The sequence below is a fragment of the Taudactylus pleione genome, unplaced genomic scaffold, assembly GCF_031769625.1.
Source record: "Taudactylus pleione unplaced genomic scaffold, aTauple2 ptg000006l, whole genome shotgun sequence".
Classification (NCBI taxonomy): Eukaryota; Metazoa; Chordata; class Amphibia; order Anura; family Myobatrachidae; genus Taudactylus; species Taudactylus pleione.
In genome coordinates this window covers 3,206,077-3,231,211 of record NW_028284409.1, presented here as the reverse complement: position 1 = coordinate 3,231,211, position 25,135 = coordinate 3,206,077, and the positions used below count along the sequence as shown (strand labels likewise).

General features: G+C 43.2%; 1 protein-coding gene across 1 annotated transcript in view; it reads left to right on the top strand.

Moving 5' to 3' along the window:
• CUNH6orf58 (chromosome unknown C6orf58 homolog) overlaps positions 1-25,135 on the top strand; it is an 87,302-nt gene that overhangs the window by 53,576 nt on the left and 8,591 nt on the right. Inside the window, exon 5 of the mRNA XM_088451473.1 lies at positions 2,814-3,052. Coding sequence (XP_088307599.1) covers positions 2,814-3,052 — 239 coding nt within the window. The remainder of the gene's footprint in view (positions 1-2,813; positions 3,053-25,135) is intronic.

Sequence of the window (25,135 nt, the reverse complement as noted above, 5' to 3'; positions counted from 1 at the left end):
GAAGTTTGAGTGGCAGAAAATCAATAGGTTTTGTGAATTTTCAGATGATGTCTAAGCAGCCTTAATGGGACATGTGAAACCGTGAGGTTTTTTGTCTATGGAATATATTATATATATAAAGAGATGAGTAAATACCCACTACACTTGAAATGACAGTGCATGGATGTAACACTACTGTAGCCTAGTAATTTTGGAGCCACAAAAGTCTGTTTGTTGATGGGATTATTAGAATTTAAGCTCCAGTCATTTTATTAATTTTTAATGACTGTACATAAATGAACAGTTGGTCAGGTTGCAGTGATGGTAGGATGCTTGAACACAATCAGCAATACTCAGCAATACTGAGAGAACTCGGAGGTAACATGGGAAGCAGTCGGCAAGCCAACGGACGAAATCCCGCCGGCTTCCCGACTGTCTAATTCAAGGTAGAAATGACAGGCATCGAAATCCTGAAACTTGTCATTAGACCTACGCCGGGAGAGCGACACCTGGCTTACCAATCGAAGGTAAGCCAGGCGTGGACAGGGGAGGGTTAGGTTAGGGGCTCCCGGGGGGGACTTAAGGTTAGGCACCCCCCCGGGAGGTTAGGGTTAGGCTAGGGGAAAGGGGGGTTAGGTTTAGGCACTTGGGTGGGAGGTTAGGGTTAGGCACCCCTAAAGGAGGGTTCGGGTTAGGGGTTAAAAAAAAATTAGTTTATACTTACCTTTTGTAGCTTGGGGATCTTCACCCCTGCCAGGCTACCTATGTCGGGATTAGAACCGCCGGCCGCATGATTCCGGTAACATATTAGTTGTTCAGGCAGAGCTTCCTTACGTCTCCGCTTACTCCAGTCTCTGGCTTCGTACTGGTTAGAAGAAAATAAGTGCAGCCTTACAAGTTTGGGCCATGCTCTCTCAAAGGATATTAATAATGACACACAGCCTCATACAATGTCCCACTTCATACTATATATCATCATATATATGTGTCAGCGCTAATTTTTTATGATCAAAAAGAATAGCTTCCACTATAAATAATGTTGGTGCATATGGAATATTATTATAATTTATTTATATACTGTACTGTGAATAAAAGTGCTGAACAGAGAACATTTGCCATTCACATTAGGCCATCCCCTTTGCAGTTTACAGTCTAAATTTCTTAACATACAAGCAGCCGCACACACTCTTAGGTCCATTTTGGTTATCAGCCAATAAATCTGTTTTGGAGTGTGAAAGAATATCCAGTCAAACAAAACTCCACACAGATAAGGCCTTGGGAATCTAACTCACGACCAGTGGCGGACTTTGCCTAGGGGTTGCGAGGCTGCAGCTCCCCCATAAAATCCACCACCACAGTGTAGTCAGTGCAGTCCGTGACTGCACTGGCTACACTGTGTGACTGGCAGTGGCTTCCTATTGGAAGCACTACCTGCCAGTCACATATACAAGCAGTCTTATTGGCAGATGTCTCCTCCCCCTGGGACTGCCAGTCCGGGCTGCTGCTGTTAGCAGAGAGCGGCTTCCAGGAGGAAGCCACTACTCTGCCTTGCCTCAAGCCCTAACCGGCTCCTAGGGGCTGCAGACGATGCAGCCCTTTGGATGCCGGTGGCATGCACATGCGCGGCTCCCTGCCGCTAGTGCGCATGCACCGGTCCCGGTGCTTGACAAATGAATTGCGCAGGCGCAGAGACCCGGCCAGGACAGGTGCAGTGGGTGAGTAATTGCACCTGTCCTCCCCCTCATTATCAGCGGCGGCAGCACCCCTCATCTAAGAGGGTAGGAGCCGCCGCTGCTCACGACATCAGTGCTATGAGTCAGGATTGCTAAACAGTGCTACCATGCTTCCCTGAATATTCAAAAACACCCAAAGATGCCATTTTTCAATCTATATAGTCATCTTACAAATGTTTATCATGTCTTAGTGTATTATGGCCTTTCTTAACGAGCCAGATTATTACCAATTGCAATAACATTAATTCAGGTACCAGCATCAATCTAGATATTATAATTGTTTTTGCCTAGCTTCTCAAATTGATTTACATTTTTTGCCGCTAAACTTATTTTATGTAATATTTTGTCAATTAATTCTGTTAATGCAGAAGTCCCTAAAAAATATGAAGGATTGTGTGATGATGTATTACTGAAACTATCATACCCTCCAACATTTCACATTAAGAATCCAGTACAGGGGCGTGACCACAGATAAAAGGGGCGTAGTAAAAGATAAAGGGGCGTGTCCACTGATACTGTACCTGGGGTCCAGAAGCACCAGCCAGCGCAGGCTGGTTTATCTTCAGTACACCGGCGCTGGGGTGATTATGTCAGCGTCATTGCAGACTGCACTGCAGTGAACCACGGAGGCGGAGCACAGCCGCCTGTCACTCAGAAGCGCTGCGGGAGTCCTGTGTCCCAGCAGCGCTGTTAAAAGAATAGGGAGATTGTACCCACTCGGTACAAAATGGTACAGCCCGTTTGCCAGTACAGACCATTAAAAAACGGTACTGTACCAGCTAAAACGGTAGAGTTGGAGGGTATGATCTATGTAATAGTACCAATTTGTCTGTCACTGTCACTGCTCTGCAACTGGGAGACTGCCTATATTCTTTATGTTTTGTTGTAGATGTAACTCACTTTATAGACAGATGCTTTACTGCTTTATAATTTGTATATCATCAATTTATTTGATCAAACTTATTTTGTAAGCTTCACAATTGATTTTTATATTAAAAATCAAAATGTATTATTTAGTAGCTAATATCAGTTTGTGTTCAAGCAGCACAAATTGTACACTGTTAAAATAATGTAAAATATTATATTGGTATTTTCACACAGGTTAAGCTATTTGTCAGCACCTGAAAGAGACTTTGGTGTACATTGGGCTACGACAGTAGAATTCATTGCAGCCACCAACTTTCCAACTGATTTTCAGAACACAAATGAGTTTCAGGCTTTCCTCCCACACAGGATGCTGGCTGATAGTGATGCGGCTCCATTCATCTCTGACTTCTCTGAACAGAAAAACAAGGTTTTGGTAACTTTAGGGTTCCTCAATAGAGGAAATACTTTCACAGGTATGTTTATTTCATTCATATGATCAAGTAATGTTCAATACGCTGTTACTGTAGTTCATTACTGCTTATTTCTATTTATTGATAAGATAGTACAATATAACTTTTGAATTATTTTACCATGTACTAAGAATGAGGAATGCCAGTGAGTTTGACAGCTGACAAGGAAGAGAAAGTAAGTGTAATAGTGAAATTTAAATTAATAATCGTTTGTTAAATTAACAAATTTTAGGATATTAATTTGTTTTTATACTAGATTAAAAACAAAAAATGGAATTATCAGAATAATCCCATCTTTCCTGATTTTGGGTTTTCTCATTACTGGTTTACTAAACTAAAAAGTGCTGCAAAAATAACCAAAACCACATTTTAGTATAGAAACCACCACCCTATTTTCCCCCAGAAGAACTGCAGAAACCACCAAAATTACTAAGGGGCAAGTTTGATACCCACCACCTAAAAAATTACTCTGAAAAGCACTGCACAGATGAAAAAAAAAACATATGGCATTGGGTTTCCTCCCTTACCCTTAGTTGATAGTGGAAAAATTGGGGGGAATAAAGAGCAGTATTCCCCCCAAAATATCCATTAATCAGCACTAGGTTTTAACAGACTGGGCTTGTGGCATTATACAGACAAAACTTAAATTGGTGTCCCTATGCCATAGTTCCAACCAGCCCTATGCTGGCCAGCAAAGGGTTGAGATCCCTACTGGTATCGGGCCTACAATAAAAATGTGGACCTCCTCCTAGGGAGAATAGATCACTGCTGATACCATTAGGGTTATTCCACATGCCGGTGCAGTGAGTGTGGTGTTAATAAATATTGTTTAAAGTTAGAAATGATATTGTTCTTTACTGGTGCACTAAAGATCACAGCTAGCACTGTTGTGCCCAATTTAAATTGCTGCCAGGGCATTTGAGAGCCACAGGTGTCAGTGTGACCTTGCATCCAGGGCCTGTTGGTTCTTGTAGTGCTTCTCTAAAAAAAAACCTTTGTTAAATAAGCACTCACAAACCCTCATTCACCACTTTATTAGTTTGTCAGATCCACATGGATAGGATTGTTCCATATACATGTAGGCACTACAAATGAGATCATAAGTTTAGGAATGCATTGGAATGCTAAAAGCGATGGAACAGTCTTGCTGTAGTATGCCAGAACAGAACAATATAATTTCTATCTTCAAACAATATTTATTAATACTAGGGATGTGGGAAATATCCTTAGTGCTATTAGCATAGGGTTTGTTCTTCTAAGGAGGAGGGGGCACTTTTTGTAAACCCATTTCCCTAAGGGATTCCAGCCACGTGCTGACCAGCCTAGTGTTGGTTGGTAATAGGGCTGGGGGGACCCCATGACGCTTGTCCCTCTTGCTAGAGTGCCACTGGTTAATGAAGAATTACAGGGTTCCCATGCGCTTTGTCCCACCAATTTTTTCCACTACCAACCGAGGCTTAAATGCCTATTTCTGGTTAGCAATTTGGGGAGGGGGTTAATATGGGCCATGCAGCCGTGGAGACAGCACCACTCACACACTCCTAGTTACGGCCCTGTGTGTATGAGCTCAAAATTCCCTATATATACATGTAATTACATACTTAATAACAGCAACACATATAAATGTAAAGCAATTTAAAATGACTTTGGGTCTTAATTTGATATATTTAAGTGTTGCAAACCATAGTGTAAGAATGAAAACCACTAAATTCCTTATATTCAATCACGTAAAGACAGTTTATTTTATTAGTTGAAAGTGAATACAATGAATAATCAAAAATATATAAAGTATACTGCTTTGGAAATGGCTAAGCATCAACGGGTTCGGTATGGGATACTGACGCTCGGGATCCCGGCGGTCAGAATCTCTACACCGGCATCCGAACAGGGTTAGGATACCCATTGGTAGGTATACTAACCCTACCCCTAACCCTCCCTCCCTAGTGCCTAAACCTAGCCCCCGCAGCCTAAACTTAACCCTCTCTCCCAGGGCCTAACCCTTCCCTTAGTGCCTAACTCCTACCCCTCCCCCTAACCCCACTACTTACCATCAGGATTCTGGTGCCGGGATTCTGACGGGTGTCGGGATTCTAGCGCCGGCATCCTAAGCGCTGGCATCCTAAGCACCGAAATTATGACTAGATCCTGCATAGAGGAATAACTTGTAATATCAAAGCTCTTTAAATAATTTAACAAGTACTTTGAACTATACTGTAACTTTCACAACAGACTTCCTAAAGTCCAGTTTGCTATATTTATTACTAGCTGGAGTAAACCTCTCCTTTGGCAGGCCTCATGAAAAGTGTGACAAACTTCCCCATCCACAGTCCTAAGGTCTTTGAAGGAAGTAGAACCTGCAACGGTGTAAAGCAAACTTTGGAGATAGAAGCATTCAAAATTTGTCGGATGTACAGTGTAAACACGGCCAAGAGCTTCTGTTACTGTGATACCAGGATGACTGTGTTAGACTGTGTTAGGTTGCTGGATCGTACTATGAAATGCACAGCAACTACTTCCAGTTCCTTGTGCAGTTGTTTCTGGCATTCAGGGTCTCCACGGTTCATAAGATTCATCCACTCGGTTTTACCCTTCAGGGGCTGACAAAGGAATGAACCGGAAGTAGCCTCTGTACATTCCATAGTGCGGTCCAGCAACCAAGGAGGTAGCCTAAAAAGTTTGGTCGCCACTGTTGACACCATCTAGTTGTGTAAGCTGATGCATGAGCAAGTATAAATAAAAATTTATGCTGCAGAGCTGCGTTTTTGCATCCCAGTATAGTTGCCATCTTTATGGGCCTGACTGTAAATCAAATGGATCTCTCCTCATGGATGCAATCAATTTTTACCATGTTCAGACTCATAATAAGCCTGGCTTAATATCAATAGTGGTTCCTCAGTGCAGGTTTGCTGACTGTGTCAGCAGTGCAGCGGTGTTCTCAATGTAGGGTGCCGGCGATGTCGGCAGTGCGGGGGTGCCAGCGGTGTCCTCAGTGCAGGTTTGCTGACTGTGTTGGCAGTTCAAGGGTGTTGTCAATGCAGGATGCCGGTGGTGTCGGCAGAGCGGGGGTGCCAGCGATGTCCTCAGTGCATGTGTGCTGACAGTGTCGGCAGTGCAGGGGTGCTGGTGGTGTCCTCAGTGTGGGAGTGCCGGCAGTGTCGGCAGTGTGGGGGTCACTAAGGGTGTAGGTGAGTAGGTGGGGCAGCATTGCAGGGGTGCCGGCAGTGTCGGCAGCGGTGGTGTCAGCAGCGGGGGATGCTGTCAGTGGAGGTGCTGGCGGTGTTGGCAGCGGGGGGTGCCAGCGGTGTCAGGCAGCGAGGGATGGCGTGCGCCATCTTCTTTTGCTTCCTGTGTGCATATTAAATGGGCTTAATGCTGATTGGCTGAGAGCCATTACAGACGGCTCTCTTAGCCAATCAGCGTTAAGCCCACTCAATACAAAACCTCGCGACCCGACAGTGGCATGGCGAGGTTTTGCCTTGGGTGAGGGATCCGGGGCAGGGATCGCCCCGGATCCCCAAAATTCGGGTGGGTTCGGCTCTCTGAGAACCGAACCCGCTAATCCCTAATAAATTCATACAGCATTTAAAAGGTACTTTAAACTCCATGCGAGAGCCATAGTAAATGATGTTCAGAGACTTAGATTATATGCTACAGAATAAAATTCCATAATTCCTTAGTATGTAGCAAAATGCATGTTATAAAATCAAATTATGAAATGAAACAAAAATAAAATTTTAATATTTTTATTATTGACCTTGCAGATGGCCCAAGAAGAATGGTGTCCAAATCTGCATCTAACAATAAACTACACAGGACAATGCTTTTATTCTTCTTTGGTGTTTTAGGTGTAGAACCATGAGAGATCTTGGCTTGTAAACTGTGGGCTAAGAGGGTCATTCAGACCCGTTCGCGAGCAAAGGACGCTCGCAAACGGGTTAATGTTGCCCCACTGCGCATGCGCACGACGGAGGGAACTCCGTCGTGTGCATGCGCGAGACCCGGACTGCGACAGCCAAGCTGTCGCTCCGGGTCTCGCACCAAAGGGGGCGTGCTGTCGATGTTGATTGACAGCACGCCTACTTTGGTGGGCGTGCCGGGGGCGTGCCTGCCAGACGGAGGCGTTTCCATGGGAACGCCTACCGTCTGAAGCCAGCCCCACTGACATCACTAGTGACTCACTAGTGATGTCAGTGGGAGTGATTTTGGCTCAGAGCCAAAATCACTCCAGGGCTTGCGGCAGCGAGACCCTACCGCAGGGTCTCCGTCGCAAGCCCGATGGTTGCGATGGTCAAGACCATCGCGACCATCATCATGGACGCTCGCTATAGCTGTGGGTGGTAACCCACAGCTATGCGAGCGTCCATGAGGACGCTCCAAAAAAAGGTAGGAGGGCCCTGATTCAGAGCGAGCGCTCTGGTCAGAGCGTTCAGCTCTGAATCAGGCCCTAAATCCTTTTGTAATTTCACACCTGACCTGTAGAGGGCGAAAGCTATGCAAAAATTGTGGTTTTTAATTATTTACAAATTAACAGTAATTACTTTCAATTTCACATTTTTTTAGTTGCCTCTGCCGTGTTTTAATACACTCGTATGTAAAATTTCACGATCTTGGCTTGTAAACTGTGGATTTGTATAAAAAGACAGAATGACAGAAGGACAGAAGGACAAATTTTAATTTTTATATAGTAGATAATCTTTCTATGATATAATCTATATACATATACAGTAATTGTGCAAAAGGAATTTCTTACTTTCTTGCATCTGTCACTGATATACAATGTGTGAAGGTTTACAAAAGACATACATTTGAAGATGAAATGCTTAAACCCACTGTACTGTACACCACAGAAAACAACACCTATGCTTTTTTACTCTTTCTGCCTTGAGTCATTTAATTGATTCTCATTCTCACTTCCTGTGGTTTGTGTGTGAGCTGGTAAGGTGGTCCCAGCAAGAAACAGACCACATTACATTTGCACAATAATAAATGTGTATGAATGCTATACTATATTCAATACATAATAAAACTAATTCAACTCAGCTGTCGCATGTAATCTTAAGAAAGATTTACTATTTATGTTTTCACAGCAATATTACTTGCCAAACTTTATGTATTTTGATGGATAATTGAATGTTGAGTTTGCTGACTTAATATTACAAGATGAATAGTTGCCTGCCTTTACTTCAAATTTAATTTTCTGAACTGACTTAGTCAAATATGCTTTACACAAACTGAAAACTTAATACCAGAATTATTCTCAGCACATTTCCATGCATTGCACATTTCCCGCAGACTTCATCAAGGTGCATAGAAAAGAATACATTTAGAACGTGCTTAGCTTATTAACTATTTATTTCAAAGAAGTTTAAATATGGTTAACGGTGTATAATACATGATTATTACAGTGTCACAAACTTAGAAAATTCCAGACCTTATTTATTACCCAGGGTTTTTTTCTGATGGTACAGTACTCAATGGTACACAGTAGTGGAACTTTTTTTTTTATAATATTTTTAATTCTTACAACTAGTCCTAGAAACTGGAAGGCATCAGTGAAATTGTTTCAGAAATTACTAAAATGAGCATCTGAAGACAGATCAAATGTATTAAATTGTAACTGTAAGTAAGTACCAGTACCTTTTCTCATAGAAAAAAAAAACACTAATACCACAGGGCAAAACTCAAAGATGATCGTATCTCATATAGGGGTCTATGTACTAAGCTTTGGAGAGAGATAAAGTGGATGGAGATAAAATAAAGTACCAATCAATCAGCTTCTGTCATTTTTCAAACATTGCCTGTAAAGTGACAGGATCTGATTGGTTGTCACTTTATCTCCATCCATTTTATCTCTCTCCAAGGCTTTGTACATAGACTCCATAATCTTTTATGTGGCCACTGTAATTGCTCTTTGCTCCATTTTATTATATTAGCTCCACAGACCTATGCAGTCACAGAGTCATCAGTAAATATTATTGCACCCTCGGTGGGAGAAACCACCAGCACCTTTATTTCTCCAGGCCCTGTCCATTCTACACCTTGTGAGATTATTCTTCAATTAAAACTACTGTATATCCTAATATTTTAGACATGTCATTTGCTGGATTACAAGTGTGCAAAACTGCATAAAAAATCTGAATATGTGTCCAAATGATGGCAGCCACAAGCATTGTACTTTATTGCGGACATACGCGTGCAGCGGCATGCAGGCATGTGCTTCAATGGCCAGTGAAATAGTGTCTAAATAGTGGTTTGTGAGCAAATATTTGATTGTAATTGAGCAAGGTACAGTGGATGAGTGGCCTGGCCAAGCTGGCCCAATGTGGTGGTATAAATATACAGATACTTTCATTGCATGAGATTTAATAGGAAATCCAAACAAGTTTTTTTAAATGCACTTGAAAAAGTCCCTCCTTGAGATGGAACGCCTTCGGGCACACCCACATTTTAATGAGTGACTGGTATTATTTTTATTTTCGTTTTTCATGTTATCATTTTTGTCTTATAACAATTAGTGGATTAGAGTATCCAGCACCATGCAGCCATAGGCTGATATCCATGGGCAGTTTAGTACCAGCAATACTACAAATAAAAGGATTTGTATCTTTACATAGTGCAATCCACTTTTTCATTCTCTGACTATACATCCCATTCTCTCACACGCACGCAATCTGCAGAACACACAGCATCTGGAACATCCAGGACCAGCAAACACTAAGGATAAGATCCGAGTAAGTACAATTATTTTACCTCAGTAGTTTGCATCATAGTGCCTGCAAGTTCCTAATGCCGTGCAATATTTAATTTTTGTGGTGGAGAGACGGTGTGCATATATACAGGAGTGACGTCCTACATGGATTGAGAAAGATTTGTGGCAGCAGACACCGTATGTATATTTATATATATATATATATATATATATATATATATATATATATATATATATATATTAGGGGTGTGCACCGGCCACTTTTCGTGTTTTGTGTTTTGGTTTTGGATCTGGATCTTTCTTCGCGTTTTGGATCTGGATTGGTTTTGCCAAAACCACCCTTCCGTGTTTTGGGTTCTGGGTTTTGTGTTTTGGATCTGTATTTTTTTGAAAAAAAGCATAAAAACAGCTAAAATCACAGAATTTGTGGGTTTTTCTGCTCCTATGCTATTATTAACCTCAATAACCTTAATTTCCACTCATTTCCAGTCTATTCTGAACACCTCACACCTCACAATAGTGTTTTTATGTCCAAAAGGTTGCACCGAGGTAGCTGGATGACTATGCTAAGAGATACGAGTGGGCGGCACAGACACGTGGTCCATCTAGGAGTGGCACTGCAGTGGCAGACAGGATGGCAGTTTGAAAAACTAGGCCTCAAACTATACATAATTCAAAGAAAAAAAAGAGATGCAAGATGGAATTGTCCTTGGGCCCTCCCACCCACCCTTATGTTGCATAAACAGGACATGCACACTTTAACAAACCAAACATTTCAGTGCCAGGGTCTGCCACACGACTGTGGCTGAAATGATTGGTTTGTTTGGGCCCCCACAAAACAAACTGGCAATTAATCTGTCCCTGCACAAACTGGTTCTACGGAGGCAAGATGTCGTCCTCATCCTCCTCATCCACCGATTCCTCACCCTCTTCAGTGTTGTGTACATCCTCATCCTCACAGAGTATTAATTTGTCCCCGCTGGAATCCACCACCACAGGTCCCTCTGTACGTTCTGGAGGCTGGTCTCCCTGGAAGAGTTGATAATTAATTTTATGAACATCATCTTCTCCACATTTTGTGGAAGCAACCTCCTACGCCTTTCGCTGACAAGGTTCCCGGCTGCACTAAACACTCTTTCGGAGTACACACTGGAGGGGGGGCAACTCAGGTAAAATAGAGCCAGTTTGTACAGGGACCTCCAAATTGCTTCTTTTTCCTGCCAGTACAGGTATGGACAGTCTGACATGCCTACTTGGATGCTGTCACCGATGTAATCCTTTAACAGACAGACGCACGCTTGTCGCTGCTGCTTTGAGGATGCAAGTGCGGCTACAGCCCACACAATTCACAAAGACAGAAAAAAAAGAAGAATATTTTTATTGTTTGTGGAGCGCACTTTGAGGGTTACACCACCCTTTAACAGACAGACGCACGCTTGTCGCTGCTGCTTTGAGGATGCAAGTGCGGCTACAGCCCACACAATTCACAAAGACAGAAAAAAGAAGAAGAATATTTTTATTGTTTGTGTAGCACACTTTGAGGGTGTCACCACCCTTTAACAGACAGACGCACGCTTGTCGCTGCTGCTTTGAGGACAGTATCATATGCAGTGACAGTAGACTTGTCAGAAATTGTTGGCATGTCCTTCAGTCTGGACCAGATGCCCAAACCAGCCCTTGACTTATGACACAGGCGCACGCTTGGCGCTGCTACTATGTTGATGCACGTGCGGCTACATCGCACACAAGTCACAAACACATTAAAAAAATAGTTTTTTATTTTTTGGAGCACTTTGAGGGTTACACCACCCTTTAACACAGACGCACGCTTGTCGCTGCTGCTTTGAGGATGCAAGTGCGGCTACAGCCCACACAATTCACAAAGACAGAAAAAAGAAGAATATTTTTATTGTATGTGTAGCACACTTTGAGGGTGTCACCACCCTTTAACAGACAGACGCACGCTTGTCGCTGCTGCTTTGAGGATGCAAGTGCGGCTACATCGCACACAAGTCACAAACACATTAAAAAAATAGTTTTTTATTTTTTGGAGCACTTTGAGAGTTACACCACCCTTTAACAGACAGACGCACGCTTGTCGCTGCTGCTTTGAGGATGCAAGTGCGGCTACAGGCCACACAATTCATAAAGACAGAAAAAAGAAGAATATTTTTATTGTTTGTGTAGCACACTTTGAGGGTGTCACCACCCTTTAACAGACAGACGCACGCTTGTCGCTGCTGCTTTGAGGATGCAAGTGCGGCTACAGCCCACACAATTCACAAAGACAGAAAAAAGAAGAATATTTTTATTGTTTGTGTAGCACACTTTGAGGGTGTCACCACCCTTTAACAGACAGACGCACGCTTGTCGCTGCTGCTTTGAGGATGCAAGTGCGGCTACAGCCCACACAATTCACAAATACAGAAAAAAGAACAATATTTTTATTGTTTGTGGAGCACACTTTGAGGGTATCACCATCCTTTAACAGACAGACGCACGCTTGCCGCTGCTGCTTTAAGGATGCAGGTGCGGCTACAGCCCACACAATTCACAAAGACAGAAAAAAAAAGAAGAATATTTTTATTGTTTGTGGAGCGCACTTTGAGGGTTACACCACCCTTTAACAGACAGACGCACGCTTGTCGCTGCTGCTTTGAGGATGCAAGTGCGGCTACATCGCACACAAGTCACAAACACATTAAAAAAATAGTTTTTTATTTTTTGGAGCACTTTGAGAGTTACACCACCCTTTAACAGACAGACGCACGCTTGTCGCTGCTGCTTTGAGGATGCAAGTGCGGCTACATCGCACACAAGTCATAAAGACAGAAAAAAGAAGAATATTTTTATTGTTTGTGTAGCACACTTTGAGGGTGTCACCACCCTTTAACAGACAGACGCACGCTTGTTGCTGCTGCTTTGAGGATGCAAGTGCGGCTACAGCCCACACAATTCACAAAGACATAAAAAAGAAGAAGAATATTTTTATTGTTTGTGGAGCACACTTTGAGGGTGTCACCACCCTTTAACAGACAGACGCACGCTTGTCGCTGCTGCTTTGAGGATGCAAGTGCGGCTACAGCCCACACAATTCACAAAGACAGAAAAAAGAACAATATTTTTATTGTTTGTGTAGCACACTTTGAGGGTGTCACCACCCTTTAACAGACAGACGCACGCTTGTCGCTGCTGCTTTAAGGATGCAGGTGCGGCTACAGCCCACACATTTCACAAAGACAGAAAAAAAAAGAAGAATATTTTTATTGTTTGTGGAGCGCACTTTGAGGGTTACACCACCCTTTAATAGACAGACGCACGCTTGTCGCTGCTGCTTTGAGGATGCAGGTGGAATCTAGACGGGATTTGGAACCGGGGACACACTACCTCCATCAATTGTCTAAATCCCACTGCACTAATGGCGGATACCGGACGCACGTCTAACACCAACATAGCAGTAAAGGCCTCAGTTATACGTTTTGCTTCAGGATGACTGCTGTCGTACTTCATCCTCATCGCTAGGGACTGTTGAAGGGTCAATTGTTTAGTAAAAGTAGTGATGTTCCTACTTCCTCTCTGGGATGATAAACAACTCCCAGCAGCAGCACCAGCACTAGGAGGAAGTGGTTCTTGATCTTTCCCTATTTTATTTTTATCGGAGAAAGTTTGGTCCTCCATTTATGTTATATTGATATATACGTGCGGCTAAAGCACACACAAACACAGAAAATATTTTTTTATTTTTGCTGGAGAGTAGTGCACTTTGTGGGTTACACCACCCTTTAAGAAATGAGCCAGCCGACTCTTTACTTATGGGACACAGGCGCACGCTTGGCGCTGCTCCTTTGTTGATGCACGTGCAGCCACAGTGCACACAAGTCACAAACACAGAAAATATATATTTTTTTGGTTTGGAGTGTACTTTGGGGGTTACAGCACCCTTTAACGGTCAAGCCAGCCGGCCCTTTACTTATGACACAGGCGCACGCTTGGCACTACTTTGTTGATGCACGTGCGGCTTCGGCGCACACAATTCACAAACACAGAAAATAAAAAAATTTTTGGTTTGGACTGGAGTGTACTTTGGGAGTTACAGCACCCTTTAACGGTTAAGCCAGCCGGCCCTATACTTATGACACAGGCGCACGCTTGGCAGTACTTTGTTGATGCACATGCGGCTACAGCGCACACAATTCACAAACACAGAAAATATATATTTTTTTTGGTTTGGAGTGTACTTTGGGGGTTACAGCACCCTTTAACCGTCAAGCCAGCCGGCCCTTTACTTATGACACAGGCGCACGCTTGGCACTACTTTGTTGATGCGTGTGCGGCTTCTGCGCACACAATTTACAAACACAGAAAATATATATTTTTTTGGTTTGGAGTGTACTTTGGGGGTTACAGCACCCTTTAACCGTCAAGCCAGCCGGCCCTTTACTTATGACACAGGCGCACGCTTGGCACTACTTTGTTGATGCACGTGCGGCTACTGCGCACACAATTCACAAACACAGAAAATAAAAAAAATTTTGGTTTGGACTGGAGTGTACTTTGGGAGTTACAGCACCCTTTAACGGTTAAGCCAGCTGGCCCTATACTTATGACACAGGAGCTCGCTTGGCAGTACTTTGTTGATGCACATGCGGCTACAGCGCACACAATTCACAAACACAGAAAATATTTTTTTTTTTGGTTTGGACTGGAGTGTACTTTGGGGGTTACAGCACCCTTTAATGGTCAAGCCAGCCGGCCCTTTACTTATGACACAGGCGCACGCTTGGCACTACTTTGTTGATGCACGTGCGGCTACTGCGCACACAATTCACAAACACAGAAAATAATTTTTCTTTTTGGTTTGGACTGGAGTGTACTTTGGGGGTTACAGCACCCTTTAACGGTCAAGCCAGCCGGCCCTTTACTTATGACACAGGTGCACGCTTGGCACTACTTTGTTGATGCACGTGCGGCTACTGCGCACACAATTCACAAACACAGAAAATAATTTGTTTTTGGTTTGGACTGGAGTGTACTTTGGGGGTTACAGCACCATTTAATGGTCAAGCCAGCCGGCCCTTTACTTATGACACAGGCTCACGCTTGGCACTACTTTGTTGATGCACGTGCGGCTACTGCGCACACAATTCACAAACACAGAAAATTATTTTTTTTTTGGTTTGGACTGGAGTGTACTTTGGGGGTTACAGCACCCTTTAACGGTCAAGCCAGCCGGCCCTTTACTTATGACACAGGCGCACGCTTGGCACTACTTTGTTGATGCACGTGCGGCTACTGCGCTCACAATTCACAAACACAGAAAATATATTATTTTTTTAGCACTTGAGGGGAGCACCCCTGATGGACAGAGCACCCCCTGGACAACACTACAGCACCCCTTTAGGACTGGGACACTACACAGGACTTTGGAGTGGACACAGCCCCTATGGAGAACTGACTGCACAACACAGTCCAGCCAGCCCCTATGGACTTTGAAGTAGTGGACACAGCCCCTATTAACAACCCCTATTAACAACAGCAGCACAGCACAACACAGCCAGCCCCTATGGACTTTGAAGTAGTGGACAACAGCAGCACTACACTACACTACACTACACAGCCCAGCCAGCCCTAACTCCCACCCTCCCTCTTCACTGTCCACAGCCGAGTGAGAAAATGGCGCCGACGCGGGTACCTTATATAGGATCCAAAACCCGCGAGACTCGGAAGGCGGGATGATGACGTTTTGCCTCGATTTCAGATCCGAGTCAGGCGGGAAAAGTCGAGCCTGACTCGGATCCCGCTCACCCCTAATATATATACATATTATATAAATTATTAGCCGACATAACATGCTGCCCGGGATATTACATCAAGGCAACAAACTATACTTTAAAGAATACCATGCCCACAGTTTTTGCATGCAGAATAACCTGATTGCAACTATCAACAACACCCTACCTACAGACTTCAGGATTATTGTACTGCCCCGCACTGTGGCCCTGATTCAGAATCAGGGCCGTCCCTCTGAATTTAAGAGCGGCCTCCTATAGCGAGCGGCTAAAATGATGGTCGCGATGGTCAAGACCATCGCGACCATCGGGCTTGCGACGAGACCCTTGCGGTAGGGTCTCGTTGCCGCAAGCCCTGGACTGCTTTTGGCTCTATCAGAGCCAAAGCACTCCCACTGACATCACTTGTGATGTCAGTGGGGCCAGCCCCAGACGGTAGGCATTGCCATGGGAACGCCTCCATCTGGGCAGCCACGCCCCCACCACGCCCACCAAAGGGGGCGTGCTGTCACTCACCATCGACAGCACGCCCCCTTTGGTGCGAGACCCATAACAACGGCTTGGCCGTCGTTATTCGGGTCTCGTGCATGCGCACGACGGAGCCGCCTACATGCACTTGGCCAACATCGACCCGCACTCGTGAGCGGGTCTGAATCAGGGCTGGGCTTTTTTTTTTTTTAGAACGGCCTCCTGGCCGCTCGCATAGCTGTGGGTGACCACCCACAGCTATAGCGAGCGGCCAGGAAGATGGTCGCGATGGTCAAGACCATCGCGACCATCGGGCTTGCAGCGAGACCCTTGTGGTAGGGACTTGTTGCCGCAAGCCCCAGAGAGATTTCGGCTCTAACAGCCGAAATCTCTCCCACTGACATCACTCGTGCTCACATGGGAACGCCTCCGTTTCGGCAGCCACTCCCCCAGCACGCCCACCAAAGGGGGCATGCTGTCACTCAACATTGACAGCACACCCCCTTTGGTACGAGACCCAGAGCAACGGATTGCCCGTCACTATCCGGGTCTCATGCATGCGCACAACGGAGCCGGCTCCGTCGTGCACATGCACACTGGCCCACCATCGACCCGGTTGCGAGCGCACAGCGCTTGCAACCAGGTCAGAATCAGGCCCAAAGTGTCTTACAAATTTGGAGCAGCCAGCATAACTAATACTCTATCTTCCAATAAACCAGTCAGATGTGATCTGAAGAACTGAGTTTATTATTCGATAGAGGAACTTGCGTAGATGTACACAGATCAATGCGTATAAACAAGTGTGCACGTGTGTGCGCATGTGTGATGATAAGTAATGATAAGTGATGATAAGTGATGGTAAAACTGTAAACAAATAATAAAAAACAATTACTAAATGTACATGGGAATGCAAGGCAAACATATACATTACATGGGCTATGCAAACAACATGAAATATACAGTATGCAAAGTACAGGCTGCAATGTCACATAGTACAGCTAACATGCATAACATAACTGGCTAGCAGATCTATGGCACAGTTGAAGCTTAGAACTCACCATCGGATGCTGTACCAGGTTGAGCATATGTAATGATGACTGTCTGGGACCATGTGAAAAGGAAAATGGCTGCTTACAGCTCCTTTAGCCTAGAATGCATTGCTAGACTGCTATGGATTGTTAAGAAGGACAAAATAGATCAGATTTAAACTGCTGCTGTCCTGACCACTAGGTGGGGCTATTAATGTAAATTAGTGCAACATAACAAACCCTATGCTGAAGACATGAAAATTATAGAGTGTGCACATCCATCCTGACTTCTCCCTGAGGTGGCACACAGTGGAACAAAGAATTGTGTTTTTTTTTGGACTATTGAATCTGATCACACACATGATATAAGATCTATCTAAGAATTTAAGTCTAATATTTCCAGTTCTTGTTGTTAGTTAATTTGTATAATTCACGATCAGTGGTTAATATCAATGCACCTATCGCCCCCACACTCCAGAACATTAGAGCATATCAGACATAATTCTTTCTTGTTGTGTATGGGGTTGGGATATGTCTATTCTGTGAGGAAGATAGGTGTGCAACAGTTACCAGATAATCGCTCGCCAGCATTGTAGTAATCCAAATGATCGTTTTTTTTGTTCAATTGCTATTTAGGCTGTTAGTTGGCCATACATATTCATAAAGCATTTTTGAAAAATACCTCATGAAATTTTATAAATCTTGCCACTGTCTCTGTAGATTGCTGCTAATGAAAGAAGTAACAAAAACACCTATACTAAGTAACAGTCACAATACAGTTACTGACAGTTTGAACTCTAACTCCTCCTACCTGTATCAGCGGTGTAATTACCTGAATGTTTCCCACACACCTAATGGATGGACATTCAACATTCCTCAATCTACGGTGCCACATGTGTACTGGGAATACCTCATGTAAGCCATTACCACCCACCGTGGACAGTCCAGTGGCTGAACAAGGGTGCATAATGATTGTGGCCAGCAGGTCTGGACAGAATTCTCAGTGGTAACAGACAAGCAACACTGGCTCAAATCACATCCACAATCAATGCAGGAGGTACCAGATGCATATCCAGCAGGTCAGTGTTCTTTAGCTTGCATAGGATATTGGAGCAGAAGAGACCCACCAATGTGTCCCTGTTAACACCATCACACCAAACACAGATCCTCATCTGGGCTTGTGACGTTGCTAATTGGACCCTGGAGGACTGGCAACATGTGACATGATCCAATGAGTTATGGTTCCAGTTGTTTTGATAGGGTGATGATAGGATTCAGGTGTGGTGTGGACCCCATGAGGTCATGGACCCCAGTTGTGAACAAGGCAACATGCAGGCTGGTGGTGATTCCATAATGGTGTGGTTGGTGTTCACATGGCATAGGTTGGGTCTGTTTATCCACTTAAACACGTCATTGACTGCTAACCACTACATTGCATTGCTTGGTGACCATTTTCAGGCCTTCATTGACTTCATGTACCCCCACAATGGAATATTCCAGCAGGATAATGCATTGTGTCATCCTAACCAAGTTGTCCAGAATTGGTTTGAGGAGCATTTTGGAGAGTTATAACAAATGGTGTGGCCACCATGTTCGCCCAACATGAACCCAATCTAGCATTTATGGGATGTGGTTGAGAGGTCCATTCGCATCCAAGATCCTTCATCTACAAATATGATAGAGCTGTGGGAAGCTATACAGATGGCTTGGATCAATATCTCTCCATAAGTCTTCTGTCAATCTGTGGAATCAATGCCACACCCGTTGCTGCACTTTTTCACGGTCTAGAGGGGATTCTACATGATAATAGGCAACTATCGCTTACTTTTTGCACTTCGGTGATATATATATATATATATATATATAGACCAAACACATTATCCCATTTCTCCATGATAATATTCCCATAACTGATAAAAAGAAATCCTCCCCATTAGTTCTTTCTCTAATTTTTTTCTATTCTCTTGTTTTCACTCCCCTGACATATTACTTACACTTTTTACCTCATTCCACTGTTATTAATTGTTGGTTATATGGATACCTAAATAAAACCTCTATGCAATCCTGTCTATACCTTCTAAAATCCTGCCTATACCTTCTAAAATTGTCGCTATTTAGCGTAATGAGTTGCACAAGAAATAAATGCTTTCAGACTTTGAGTGTGGTTCCAAAGCATAAAAAGTTATTATTAAATATAAAAACAGATGGTTACACGCTGTGATCTAAAGACAGTTAGCGCAAATAAATCATACAGACCCAAGGTACAGTTGTTATATACGCACGCGCTTTGGGCCCAGATACCGGCATCAGCATTAGAAACCTCCGTCAACAGCACAGCAAGAAGACTCAAGACTGGGGTCAGAGAGCACACATATATACTCTTACAGGGATAGGCAATACAATAGACAAGTTTGACATGATTCCATTGGTTCTTCTTAAAGGTGCTTCTGTTACAGGTTAGTTCATAGGTCAATTTGAATGGACACAAACAGCCTCTAACAATCCTTTGTGTCCTTTTTCCCGCTGCATGCTAATCTAAGCTGCTAACATTACAGAGTACATTTTAATGTTTTAACTCTCTATAGTCCATAGTTTGCAGACACATGTTGCGATCTTCTCACCGATGAAACCGGAAATCTGTTGAGACACAGTGGATCAGTACAAAACCAAACATGGACTGCTTACCATGTACTAAACCTTAGATATCAAATGACCTTTATTACACAACATTAATAATTACTGCATAAACCTTGGATTTTACACTTTAATGCTAGGGAACCTTTTATGGAAGTGTGCAGTGTGTAAGTTTATATCTGAAATGGCAACTGTATATATATATATATGCATATATATATGCACGCATTGTGGGTACACATGCAATTGTCTATGTGCATGCATGTATTTATCATGAATTTAATATATATATATATATATATATGGATATATATATTGTATATATATATATACATATATATATATAGAGAGAGAGAGAGAGATTTATATATACATATATCTCTCTCTCTGCATTACTTGGTTTTGATATTACTGGGCTACAACAATGACAGGCAATGTGTTTACACATGTGATCAAACGAGGCTTGATGAGATCACACAGGTAAGGCTAATTTGTTTAAGCCTCAGACTTAAAGACAATGGCTTACCCAGAATACAATTCCTTTCTCCTTAACCACATCACATTAGATACAAGGCATACAATGGCTAATGATAGCTTAGATGTCTTACAATTGTTTCCCAATCCATTACTTCTGAGTATATTAGTGTTTTTGTTTATTCTCAGTTTTCATAGGCATACTGTTCTGTATGCAGAGCAAATGATCACCATACCTTTGTGTATTCTTAATTATTTGTTACAGACAGATCTAAAAAAAACCTGACTTGTCATCACTGAATATTTAATGTAAGGATTATTTTAGTTGTAAAAATGGTGTTTTGCGACCAGTCACAAAATGGTGTCTTGCAGATCTTGATTTTAAACAGATTCTTTCTTAGCCAATCATCTGGCTTCGACAGTCCACCCTTTGATAGACAATCAAACGCTATCACAACCTATTTTGAATCTGTTTGGCTATGCATGAGAATATACCTTTTAATGTTATTATGGTATGACACAGTTTGGTCATTTGAACCATTAGATAATGCGTCTCGAGGAGGGTGAAACAATCCTTATGCGCCATCTGCAGATCCTTAAGGGACCATTGGCAGGATGTGGGAATTCATCTAGCCTATAAAGGAAGTTTTGAGGGGGAATTTGGACAGTATTACCTAGGATGTTTTAAAATAACATTATCGATATATATTCATGAACAACCATACAAAATCTGGATCACTTTATCATTGGGTACATTCTAATTCAGGGTTGTAATACAGCTCTTCCTTAACCTTGGTATCCATATCTCCAATGCTTACCACCACCATCTTGATTTCTCGATTCGCCCTAGTACATTTCCTGCACTTCAACATGTGTTTGAAGATGTGGAGATGGGGTGTTTTTATTGGATACTAAGCATTTCACCATGTGTAAGGGTCATAATTTCTGGACGTATCCTTCCCAAATAACATAACAATTATGGTACTAAGATTGGTCAGACACTCCTCTGATTGGCGTAGCACTCCTCCTCTCGACTCCACTACATTAACATCAACATCAGCTCCCATCTCCTTTATCTGTCCTCTGTCACAGAAACCAGAAATCCCCAGACAAACCAAGATGATGGAGACTCTTTTAATCCTCCCGGAACAGGTTCGCAATTGACAGGTCCTCATTATCTGCCTCGACTCTGCCCTGTATCTCCACCGGTTGGTTAACCTTCCTGCAGTGAGTGGAATGGACCCAAGTATCTCTCTCGGCCACATTCAAGGATGTGGTACTCGTCAACAACACCTGATACGAACCTTCCCACCGATCTATAAGACAACCTGAGTGTAAAAAAATTTCGGATCACAACAAATTCTCCAAGTTTGACATCATGACAGTTTGTCTCTGGCATATCGGGTGACAACAAATTCGGTTTCTCCTGCTGCTGTTTCAACTGTTTACTCATTGTTATAAGATCCTTTACAGTGACCTCGTTGTTACTTTTCAGATCTTCCTGTGGACTTACAATCAAATGAGGTTGTCTACAAAACAGTATTTCATAGGGGGACAGATTAAGAGGAGGCCTAGGAGTGGCCCTTATGCTATGTAGGGCCAACAGTAGTGCTTCTGGCCACCCCAGTCCAGTTTCTGCCATGTACTTACTTAATTTATTTTTAAAAGTGCCGTTCACTCTCTCCACCTTGGCACTGGCCTGGGGTCGATATGGGGTGTGAAGTTTACTATCAATACCCATCAACTTACACATACTCTGGAAGACGTCACCGGTGAAATGAGTACCTCTATCACTTTCAATAAATCTAGGGATACTGTATCTGTATACAAACTACTGTACAATCTTTTCAGCAGTGAACACAGCAGTATTAGTGGCAGCTGGATAGGCCTCTTCCCAATTAAAGAATACATCTGTACAAACTAATACATACTTGAGATTCCTACAGGGTGGTAATTGGATGAAATCAATTTGTATTACCTGGAAAGGTCCGTCTGTCGGAGGGATGTGGGATGGTTCAGTTGGTATTGTTTTTCCAACATTCTTCCTTAAGCATGTCAAACAGGACATTGCTCTCTTCTCAGCTTGAGAAGAGAAGCCCGATGCACGCCAATACCAACTTACACATACCTTGCTTTCCCAAGTGAGTCAGACAGTGTGCTCCCTCAGCCAAGCTTGAGTAGTATGCCTTGGGTGCCACCGGCTTACCTTGTCCATGTCTCCAAAGTCCGGAGGACTCCTGCCCACATACCTTCGATCTCCAGACTGCTTTTTACTGAATGGAACACAAGTTTTGCATCTTAATTAATTTCTGCATATCAATCGTTTGAAAAACCATAATTTGTTCATTAGGTACATTTATTTTCAACCCTGCTGCCTACTTGGCAGCTTCGTCTGCCCTGTTATTACCCAAAGACACTGGGTCGTCCTCACATGTTTGAGCTTTACAGTTTATGACAGCCACTGCCTTTGGCATTTGAATGGCTGTCAAAAGTCCTTTTATGTGTTTTGAATGGGCTACTGGTGTGCCTGCTGCTATCATAAAATTTCTCAGATGCCATAGAGCTCCGAAATCGTGTACCTTCCCGAACGCATACCTTGAGTCAGTGTAAATGTTAGCAGATTTTCCTGCCTCCAATTCACACGCTCTCCTTAGTGCTACTAACTCTGCCCCCATGAGCTGAGTGAGGCGGACCAAGAGGTTCCATTTCTATGACATCCTCGTCATTTACAACAGCATAACCTGTACATAATTCACCTGTGTCTGTTTGTCTACGACAACTCCCGTCTGTGTAAAACATAAAATCTGCATTTTTCTAAAAGTGTATCACGAATGTCAGGCCTAGCTGTAAAAGTTTGATTCAGATAATCCATACAATCATGTTCATTAGTAGCCCTGCAAAACTCACCTTCTGAAATAGACTCACCCTCCACCCTTTGTGCATTCCCATACACATACGGTAAGTACGTAGCTTGATTTAACATATTGCACCATTTTATGGTGATGTTTGCAGGTGCTATCAGAGCTAGCTCCCATTTAGTGAACCTAGCTGAGGAGACATGTCTGGTTCGGGCTGAATTCAACAAGGCAGATACTACACGGGGTGTATAGACAATTGTATCATGCCCTAACACTACGTCCTCGCTCTTGTTGACCAAAAGAGCGGTAGCAGCAACACTTCTTAAACACGTTGGGAGTGATCTTGCCACAGTGTCCAATTCTGCACTGTAGTATGCTACAGGTCTGTTAGCATCACCATGTTTCTGAGTGAGGACACCTGCTGCACAGCCATTGGCTTCCGTACAATACAATTCAAAGGGTTTTTCATAGTTAGGTATTCCCAATGCAGGTGCTCTCGTCAGACTATCCTTTTAATCCTAAGATTAAGAAAAGCCTGCTCTGTTTCCTCCGTATGTATGACACGATCGGGTTTTGAGGATGACACCAATTCCTGCAATGGTAATGCCAAAATAGAAAAACCTGGGATCCACATTCTGCAATAACCACACATTCCCAAGAAAGTACAAATTTGCTTTTGGCTCTGCGGCAGGGTCATGGTCTGTATGGCTTGGATTCTATCATTTGTCAGGTGTCGTAGGCCCTGGGTTAGGCAGTGCCCTAAGTATTTAACCTTAGCCTGGCATGGCTGTAATATGTCCTTAGCAACCTTGTGTCCTGTTTGCGAGAGATGAAGCAACAAAAGTTTAGTATCATTTAAACATGACATAAATGAATCAGAACATAACAATAAATCATCCACATATTGTATTAGAACAGATCAATTGGCAGGTTGAAAAGATTGTAAACAGTCATGTAAGGCCTGGGAGAAGATACTGGGGCTGTCTATGAAACCCTGGGGCAATCGTGTCCATGTGTATTGTACACCCCTGTATGTAAAGGCGAACAGGTACTGACAGCCAGGATGAAGAGGTACAGAGAAGAAAGCAGAACAGAGGTCAATGACAGTGAAATGGGTTGCTTTGGGTGGGATCTGCATAAGAATGACAGCTGAATTTGGCACTATGGGAAATTGGCTCTCTACCGCCATATTAACCCCTCTAAGGTCTTGTACCAGCCTATAACCCCTCCCACCACTCTTCTTTACAGGAAAGATGGGACTGTTGACTACACTTGCTGTATGAACTAAAATTTCCTGCTGTAACAATCGCTCAATTATGGAATAAACCCCTAATTCTATCTCCTGTTTTAATGGGTACTGGAGAATTTTAGGAGCTTGCCTACCACTTTTTAGATTTACCATTACGGGAATTATGTTTGCCATTAATCCAGCGTCCTGTCCATCCTTGGTCCAAAGTGAATCTGGAATTTGGGATAGCATTTGATCTACCTGAGATGGATTTTCACTTAAACCAATAGAGTGATACATTATCCTTTGGGGAGTGTCCAACATATCCCTCACCTCATGCACAACTCTCTCTGGGATATCTAGAAATACACCATCAGAGGTACAATATATGACACATCCCATCTTACATAACAAATCCCTTCCCAGTAGGTTAGTAGGAGCCACTGCTGCCAGGAGGAAAGAATGTCTGTTATGCAATGGCCCGATAGTGACCTCTGTGGATTTTGTAAAAGGATAATGTTGCACTTTACCCATTACACCCATTGCTGGTACCGTCTCGCTGGTTACCTGTAAGTTAGCGGGAGATTTTATCACTGACCTGGTCGCCCCTGTGTCTACAAAGAAAGGATATTTGGTACCAGCTACATCAACCATCATCACCGGTTCTTCCCTAGTACTTCACGTTAACCTGACTATCTGTAGACTACAGGTATGACCTGACACCTAGCGTTGACTCTCACTCCCCAATACAGCATTTACGGCCACAATTGGAGCTGGTGACTGTTGTAGGTTTCCTCTACTCTGTGTATATCACTTATGGGGATATCCAGGTACTCCCTGGTTAGGGGGTCCTACCTTCTTCACCCTACAGTTCCTACTTATATGTCCCACTTGGTTG